We start from the raw sequence: 9,923 nt of genomic DNA on the forward strand, positions 1-9,923 counted from the left end.
TCAATGTCCTAACTTTGTGAATTACATTAGAAGCCATAAACAATACGTGAAGTTGACCTGCAACAGAAAGTGTACTGTGTGATTGAATTATGCACACATTTGAACCACGCCTCACTTTCTAAATTCGAATACCTTTACATATCGCATAAACGCAACATACACAAACCCGTCTCCATCAACACAGATACCACGGGGATATTTCAGACCATCCTGTTGTGTGAGGACATCTCTGACAAACTGCCCTGACTCTGTCAGCTGAATCACCTTGTGGGAGTGGCAGGCTACAAACAGGATATCTCCTGTGCTGGTTGTTGTGATACCACATGGCCATCTCAAAGCTCTGTCCCCTGTGGGTGTGTAGGTGAAAACAGCTTCTCCTTCCCTGGTCACAGATACGAGGGATTTTACTGATCCATCACTGACTATCAAGTTGTTATTACTGGTGACATGGATACGGTCCGGATTCTCTATGACACCCGTGTTGATAGACTTCAGTATATTCCCTGTCATGTCCAGTATGTGCACAGAGTGAGACTGTCCATCTGTACCTGCAACCAGCTGTGAAGGACTCAGACAGGCTAGAGCGTAGTACCTTTTAGTTGTTTTGATAGTTGACAGCAATACAGGATCTGGAGTAACATCCACTGTAACTATTTCATGACTGCCCGGAACACTGACAGCTATCCGACTCTCATTTAGCTTTGCTATTTGACGAGGACAATTGGAAACAAATAGACGATTACTTAGTGTGTTTTGTTTTGATGTTTGATATGTTTTGATGCTGTTGTTAGTGTAATCTGCAACTACTGTTACTTTTATACCATCAACAGTCAACACTGTGACGTCATACAAATAAGGCTCCCCACTGTCATTTTCATTTGCCTTACAGTCAATAGTGTGATGTAGAACAGGGGTAGACTGGCGGTCACTAACGTCACTAACATCACAAACAACATCAACCTCCCCAAGCTGGAGTTCATCTACTGCTTTACTCAGCTTGTCCATGTCGTGAGTAAATACAGCCCTTCCTGGTGCTGGTCGGTTGTCCGTGTCTCCGTTGTCTGTCGACTCCTCACCCACCGACTCATAGATGGCATACATGTCCATCTCACAGTTGGACGTGACAGCATTGGCTGTGAACTCATACTGTTGCTGGTACATCTGCAGCTCAATCTCCTGGTATTTCATTTCCGCTTGTAATTCCTGTAATTGTTTATTGGAAAACCGATCAACTTTATCAAGGAGTTGTTTCTCCTTCCGTAAAATCACTTCTACCACTTTCTGGCGTAATTGCCTGATTTCCTCCATGGTACTTTGCGCATTAGACTCTGTTTTTACAAGTTGAGATTTCTTGAAGATAATTCTCTTTTCTGAAGTTGTCATTTTGAGTTTCACATCTTGGTTTTGATTTGACAGGTGTTCTCTGACAACAGGGGTCATATTATCTAAAGTATCAACATCGTCACATTTCCTGTGTTTTATACTGCAGCATGTATGACAAATGGCCGTCCTACAATCCTTACAGAACAACTTAATCTGTTCGTCTTTGTGGGATTTACACATGAAGCATTGCTTGGCTTTTCTTTTGGTGGTATCAGACAAACCCACAACTTCATGGTTACGTGACATTGACATCATGTTGTGCATCTTCAGACATCCATCACAGAAGACCTCGTCACAGACGGAGCACCACGAGGTGGCAGGAGTTGTCTTCTCTTGTGTTTTGCAAACACTGCAGATATTTACATGGGCCGCTGTAATGACCAAGAGCAAGGTGGTTTTTTGTTCTGGATATTGGAATGCATTGGAAATTATTAAAACCCATTACATTGTACTCAGTCTGATAATTTTTTATCTTATAGGCATACGATGGTGTTTCAAATGTAATGTGAATGAAGAAAAAATCTATCAAACTTTCCTAAATAGATTTCGAATTATGTATGCAGTTTACAGGAAAGCAAAGCAAAAAATCCACAACAAAAACTTAAAATTAAACTCTCAATTGGTTACCTTTGCTCTCTGGTCCAAAGTCGTCCATCAGCCCCTGTATGACATGGCTTGGTTTCAGCTGACTGACCCACTCCTCTACTGGACTGTCAGGGGTGGTCACCTTCGTCAGTTGTCTACAGGAGGGACATGGGATGGACTTGGCTTGTATTGCATCAGGCTGTGTGTTGGTGTATTTTAGCAGACAAGACTTACAGAATGTGTGATTACACTGAAGTGTGGCAGGGTCTGTGAACACCTCGGTACAGATGACACAGGTGAGGTGGTTGTCTGTCAGTTTCTTGGCAGTCGCCATCTGTAGTAAAACGTAAGGGTTAAAGAAATACAAGTGCTACTTTTGTAGTTTTAATAAAACGGAAGAAGCGGTAAATGGGCATTTTAACCCCGACATTCGTTGGCGTAACACCTGAATGTGACATGCATCGTCAGATTGAAAATAAGTGACGACAGAAGACGCCTCGTGGAACGAATTGAAGGAGAAAGGTGCATTCGCCAGTGCCGGTGTAGGGAAGGGGGATAACTCTTATGCCTTTAGACTCACAAATCTGTTGGCAATACATGTACACAACAGTGAGTAACGTATATCAAGGAAAAACATTTTATTTGTCTAACCCTAAACATCCCATCTGCATCCACCTAGAAACTATTTCAGTATAGGTAAAGAAATGCTTTTCATGATTGCACAAGTTATTCATCATGATTTAGAAGATTAATGCCCACCCAATCTGTTAGGTTCATAAATATTGCTTTTAATCAATGACCTAAATCATAAAGCGTATTGATGGACAATAATTTGATTGGATTCAAACTGAAACCAGAACGACAAAGTCGTTTCCTTTACGTGTTAATTTCAGTATGCATGAGGCGTGAGTTGAAACGCTTTAATATCCTGTTTCATTTTCTAACGGTGAATGAGTAATGTCACTGATGACATACGAGTGTTTTAAGCAGTGAATGTTGAGGGACGCATGGATCTAAACTAACACATAATCAAAACGTATGTACAATTCTAGATGTATTAGTTCCGTGAAATCTGTAGAGTAAGTCACACGCACGCACGCACGCACGCACGCACATACATACATTGCACAACACACGATGTTTAAAGGAACATAACTCTGGTGAATGCATGTACATCACCACAAAGCCATGATTGACAGTACTATAAATTTGTTGTAAATCCGTGTTAATATTAGTTCCGTGTTAATATAATTCCGTGTTAACATAAATCCGTGTTAGGAAACACTTTGCACAGCAGCACAGAGATGGGTAGTTATTTTCAATTTTGAAATTTCAACACCCTGACACAATAGAAAGACATATGTTGATGCAAAGTCTACTTTCTGTATTAAAGCGAAAGCTCTGTCCTCACTATTAGTCTGGTTTGTTGTTTAATGCAGCAATATTCCAGCTATATGGCGGCCGTCTGTGAATAATCGAGTCTAGACCAGATAATCCAGTGATCAACATCATGAACATCGATCTATGCAATGGGCATACCGTGACATGTGTCAACCAGGCAAGTGAACCTGACACCCCGATCCCGTCAGTCGCCACTTACGACAAGCAAAGGTTGCTGAAGATCAATTCTAACCCGGATCTTCACAGGTCCCGTCCTCACTTGTGCTAAAACAAAAGCGAAATACCACCCGTACTCACCACTAAATAACATCCAACAGTGAAACGAAATCCTTGCTAAAATCCAAGGTAGAGTTATAAGTTTGTTTGTTTGTACTGTGTTATAGTAACGTGAGACTTACCACTATTACAACACCGTAAATCGACTGACTGCCAACCAGTTCCTGGTTGTCGTGTGTCACGTCGGTCACGTGGTTTCTTGACGTCGGGTTTTCAAGGAATGTAAACAACCGTTATTTATATATATCCTTTCGAATCTATGCAATCAACAGAGCAGATATCCATATCTTTCGATTAGTAAATTGTTTTGCAAACACGTAATGCATAACGTCTTTAAGTGGCATTTTTGGAACACGTTATATGGATAGTCAAATTCTAAATTGCAATAGATGCTTAAGTGATCATCTTTATGTAAATAATAATTAAATCAAATCGCTGATGAATGTGTTGATGAACCTTGTTGTTTTGTAAATAAACTGACTTTCATTTATATTTTTTGTGCATATTTATACATTGTCCATGTGTATATACAGAGAGGTAAATGGTACCGTTTGTAAAGGACAATACGTATGATTAAACGGTGTCCACACCTGTGTGCTTCGATGGTAGATATCCTGTGTAGGGACATGTAAAACACGAAGCTTTTCCCTGGTCCAAATACATGCATGTTCAGTTGCGCCGTCAATGTAACGCTTTTCAATCTAACGTAACCAAGCTCTTCTAGTAAATGTTTCTTCAGTTTGTTCATCTGAAATGTTCAAAATTGCATATTGCTTGCATTTTCGTTTGCTATCATGGCCGATCTTCTTGGTTGAATTTATCATATTTATATTTCACAAAGCGTGTTTTCTCAGTTTTGGGTGACTGGTAGGTGAGTGAGTGAGTATGCTATCAGGACCCATCTTCCTGAATAATAAATGGATTATATTTGTTAACACAATAACTTTGCCCAGCAAAGAAATGTTTTATTTGGTGGCTGAAAATGTGTTTTTAATTAGGGATGGGACGGGTCCAAATTTTCTACCCGGGTACCCCACCCCCTATTACCCTACCCTACCAGGATATCCGTTATGTTAATTCCTGATATCAAATTTGTAAGAAATGCCAATATATTTTTCAGCTCGGAGGCAAAATCTTTTCAATACCTTAACCATGTATTATATTTCAAAGAAGTGACTGTAATTATGTATAAATCTTCAAAACAGCCTTTTTATCATGAAAGAATAACATATTACATTGTTTAATTTATGGGTCACATGATCATAACGGGTCCGGGGTATTGAGACGGGTACCCACCCGTCCCGGGTATCCGGGTTACTCGTCCCAATCCTATTTTTAATGAGTACTCTATGGTGAGTATTTGATACATGTATCAAAGTTGTTGTTAAGAAATTTGAAGTGTCTGACTCTCTTTAGCCTAGTAAATTGTCGAAAATGATCGTACTTTCTATGTCAAATTAAATTTCCTCCCCTCCACCCTACCCGCCCCACTCACTTTGACGTCCCTACCCTCTACCCCACCCACTTTCACGCCCCATCCCCTCAACCTACCCGCCCCACCCATTTTGACGACACTCCCCTACCCGCCCCACCCACTTCGACGTCCCTACCCTCTACCCCACCCACTTTGACGTCCCTCCTCCAACCATTCGACACCCTCCCCACCCCTTTGACGTCCCTCCCATCCACACCCCACCCATTCGACGTCCCTCTCTCCACCCCTTTGGCGTCCCTCCCTACTCGCCCAACCCCTTGGCGTCCCTCCCGTCCACACATTCCCACCCATTCGACGTCCCTCTCCTCCCACCCTTTTTGGCGTCCCTCCTACTCGCCCAACCCTTTGACGTCCCTCCCATCCACACCCCACCCATTCGACGTCCCTCCCTCCACCCCTTTGGCGTCCCTCCCCAACCCGCCCTACTCACTTTGACGTCCCTCCTCTCCACCCTACCCGCCCCACCCACTTTGACGTACCTACCCTCTACCCTACCCGCCCCACCCACTAAGACGTCGCTACCCTCTATCCTAATAGCCACACCCACTTTATCGTCCCTACTGTCTACCCTACCTACCGCCCCACCCACTTTTACGTCCATCCTGTCTATCCTACCCACCCCACCCATTTTGACATCCATCCTGTCCATCCTACCCACCCCACCCACTTTGACGTCCATCCTGTCCATCCTACCTGCCCCACCCACTTTGACGTCCATCCTGTCCATCCTACCGGCCCCACCTTTTAACTTTGACGTCCATCCCGTCCATCCCGTCCATCCTACCCACTTCCCACCCATTTTGACGTCCCTCCTGTCCGCCCCACCCACTTTGACGTCCCTCCCTCCAGTCTACCCGCCCCACCGAATTTGACGTCCCTCCTGTCCGCCCTACCCACTTTGACGTCCCTCCCTCCACTCTACCCACCCCACCCACTTTGACGTCCATCCCGTCCATCCTACCCACCCCACCCAATTTGACGTCCCTCCTGTCCGCCCTACCCACTTTGACGTCCCTCCCCTCCACTCTACCCACCCCACCCACTGTGACGTCCATCCCGTCCATCCTACCCACCCCACCCACTTTGACGTCCATCCCGTCCATCCTACCCGCCCCACCCACTTTGACGTCCATCCCGTCCATCCTACCTACCCTACCCAATTTGACGTCCCTCCTGTCCGCCCTACCCACGTTGACGTCCCTCCCTCCACTCTACCTGCCCCACCCACTTTGACGTCCATCCCGTCCATCCTACCCGCCCACCCACTTTGACGTCCATCCCTTCCATCCTACCCGCCCCACCCACTTTGACGTCCATCCCGTCCATCCTACCCACCCCACCCACTCTGATGTGCCTCCCGTCCTTACTGGATATACTTGGTTCAGATTGTGAAAGACAGACAATCAGAAACGTATAGACATTACCTGTGCTTTCAGTGTCGAAAGTGTCGGACATGTCGATCTCTTCCAAAAAGAGCTCCTAGACCTGAGACCAGAACACTATTTTCCCACAAATGAATCAGTCCAGGAATCACTCTGAAGTGACGGTCACCTTCGTTGTGAGGCCTTCATCATGCACTTTGACCAACTGTGTTTACGAGGACTTGGAGATCAGGTACGGGAAGAGTTGCTTCCCTTAGACCAGAGCGCTGAAGGGATTAGGTGAATTTATTATATAATGTTTCGCAAAGCCGTAGTTTCCCTGTTTGGGTGGGTGAGTGAGTGAGTGAGTGAGTGAGTATGCTATCAGGACCCATCTTCCTGAATAATAAATGGATTATATTTGTTAACACAATAACCTTGCCCAGCAAAGAAATGTTTTATTTGGTGGCTGAAAATGTGTTTTTAATTAGGGATGGGTCGGGTCCAAATTTTCTACCCGGGTACCCCACCCCTATTACCCTACCCTACCAGGATATCCGTTATGTTAATTCCTGATATCAAATTTGTAAGAAATGCCAATATATTTTTCAGCTCGGAGGCAAAATCTTTTCAATACCTTAACCATGTATTATTATATTCAAAAGAAGTGACTGTAATTATGTATAAATCTTCAAAACAGCCTTTTTATCATGAAAGAATAACATATTACATTGTTTAATTTATGGGTCACATGATCATAACGGGTCCGGGGTATTGAGACGGGTACCCACCCGTCCCGGGTATCTCGTCCCAATCCTATTTTTAATGAGTACTCTATGGTGAGTATTTGATACATGTATCAAAGTTGTTGTTAAGAAATTTGAAGTGTCTGACTCTCTTTAGCCTAGTAAATTGTCGAAAATGATCGTACTTTCTATGTCAAATTAAATTTTCTCCCCTCCACCCTACCCGCCCCACCCACTATGACGTCCCTACCCTCTACCCCACCCACTTTCACGCCCCATCCCTCCACCTACCCGCCCTCACCCATTTTGACGACACTCCCTACCCGCCCCACCCCACTTCTCTGACGTCCCTACCCTCTACTCCCACCCCTTTGACGTCCCTCCCGTCCACACCCCACCCATTCGACGTCCCTCTCTCCACCCCTTTGGCGTCTCCTCCCTACTCGCCCAACCCCTTTGACGTCCCTCCCATCCACACCCCACCCATTCGACGTCCCTCCCTCCACCCCTTTGGCGTCCCTCCCCAACCTGCCCCCACCCACTTTTGATGTACCTCCTACCTCTACCCCTACCCGCCCCACCCACTTCAAGACGTCGCAACTCTATCCTAATCGCCACACCCACTTTATCGTCCCTACTCTCTACCCTACCCGCCCCACCCACTTTTACGCCCATCCTGCCTATCCTACCCACCCCTTACCCATTTTGACGTCCATCCCGTCCACTCTACCTGCCCCACCCACTTTGACATCCATCCCGTCCATCCTACTCCGCCCCCCACCCACTTTTACGTCCATCCCGGCCCATCCTACCTACCTCCCTTCACCCACTTTGACGCCCATCCCGTCCATCCTACCGCCCCCACCCACTTTGACGTTCATCCCGTCCATCCCGTCCATCCTACCCACCCCACCCACTTTGACGCCCCTCCTGTCCGCCCCACCCACTTTTGACGTCCCTCCTCCAGTCTACCTGCTCCATCCAATTTGACGCCCCTCCTGTCCGCTCTACCCACTTTGACGTCCTCTCTCCCTCCACTCTACCCACCCCACCCACTGTGACGTCCATCCCGTCCATCCTACCCACCCCCACCCACTTTTGACGTCCATCCCACCCACTTTGACGTCCATCCTGTCCATCCCACCCACTTTGACGTCCATCCCGTCCATCCTACCCGCCCCACCCACTTTGACGTCCATCCCGTCCATCCTACCCGCCCCACCCACTTTGACGTCCATCCCGTCCATCCTACCCACCCCACCCATTTTGACGTCCATCCCTCCACTCTACCCACCCCACCCACTGTGACGTCCATCCCGTCCATCCTACCCACCCCACCCGGTTTGACGTCCATCCCGTCCATCCCACCCACCCACTTTGACGTCCATCCCGTCCATCCCACCCACTTTGACGTCCATCCCGTCCATCCTACCCGCCCCACCCACTTTGACGTCCATCCCGTCCATCCTACCCGCCCCACCCACTTTGACGTCCATCCCTTCCATCCTACCAGCCCCACCCACTTTGACGTCCATCCCGTCCATCCTACCCACCCCACCCACTCTGATGTGCCTCCCGTCCTTACTGGATATACTTGGTTCAGATTGTGAAAGACAGACAATCAGAAACGTATAGACATTACCTGTGCTTTCAGTGTCGAAAGTGTCGGACATGTCGATCTCTTCCAAAAAGAGCTCCTAGACCTGAGACCAGAACACTATTTTCCCACAAATGAATCAGTCCAGGAATCACTCTGAAGTGACGGTCACCTTCGTTGTGAGGCCTTCATCATGCACTTTGACCAACTGTGTTTACAAGGACTTGGAGATCAGGTACGGGAAGAGTTGCTTCCCTTAGACCAGAGCGCTGAAGGGATTAGGTGAATTTATTATATTATGTTTCGCAAAGCCGTAGTTTCCCTGTTTGGGTGGGTGAGTGAGTGAGTGAGTGAGTGAGTGAGTGAGTGGATGGGTGGGTGAGTGAGTGAGTGAGTGAGTGAGTGGGTGATAGGGTGGGCGGGTGAGTGAGTGAGTGAGTAGGCTTAATGGCTCAGATGGCTACCCGTGGATGATAGGGTGTCCCATTATCCAACTCAGATCCAGCGATTTGACTCGCGACAGAGCAGCCCTTGCTCTTTCTCGGTTGGTTAGTTGGTTATTTGTTTAACGCCGCACTCAATATTCCAGCTATATGGCGGCAGTCTGTAAGTAATCGAGTCTGGACCAGACACTCCATTGATCAACATCATGAGCATCTATCTACGCAATTGGGTGTTCGAGAACGGATGGAGACGGCACAGCACAGGTTAATGAATAAATAACTTTGTGAACGTCCTTCTCGAACACCTGGCTGTCCCTTTCTCTGCACTCCTCCCTCGTAACAAACAGTGAACCGTGTCAATACTTTAATGATAGTTTGTAAACAACTTTATCATCCCAAACTGTGTTCCACAGGAGATATCGCTTGTGTGAGATCAAACGATATTTCCTAGTGTCTGGTCCTAGGAGATATCGTTTTGATAGTAGATTTTGTACAATGCCCTGACAATGCTATGACGTCATGTACTTGATGACGTCACAATGCTATGACATCGCTGCACTGCAAGTGTAATGGCAGTACCGTGTTGATAGATGTACATATTTCACTGAAAATTAATGAAAAGTGATTTTGGATGAT

At 46.4% G+C, this 9,923-nt stretch overlaps 1 protein-coding gene across 2 annotated transcripts in view; it reads right to left on the minus strand.

Annotated features, from left to right (window-relative positions):
• The window catches only part of LOC124258047 (E3 ubiquitin-protein ligase Trim36-like), a 41,378-nt gene continuing 31,455 nt past the window's right edge, over nt 1-9,923 (minus strand). Inside the window, exons 1-3 of one of the 2 annotated variants that reach the window (XM_046692121.1) lie at nt 3,768-3,810; nt 2,011-2,302; nt 1-1,754 (exon numbers count right to left, since the gene is read on the minus strand). In XM_046692121.1, coding sequence (XP_046548077.1) covers nt 112-1,754; nt 2,011-2,302 — 1,935 coding nt within the window. In that variant the 5' untranslated portion in view covers nt 3,768-3,810 and the 3' untranslated portion in view covers nt 1-111. Of the gene's footprint in view, nt 1,755-2,010; nt 2,303-3,767; nt 3,811-9,923 lie in introns of those variants that run through there. The other variant, XM_046692122.1, reaches the window with a different exon arrangement.

Source organism: Haliotis rubra, unplaced genomic scaffold, assembly GCF_003918875.1.
Source record: "Haliotis rubra isolate DU_JTF1 unplaced genomic scaffold, ASM391887v1 Scf68, whole genome shotgun sequence".
Classification (NCBI taxonomy): Eukaryota; Metazoa; Mollusca; class Gastropoda; order Lepetellida; family Haliotidae; genus Haliotis; species Haliotis rubra.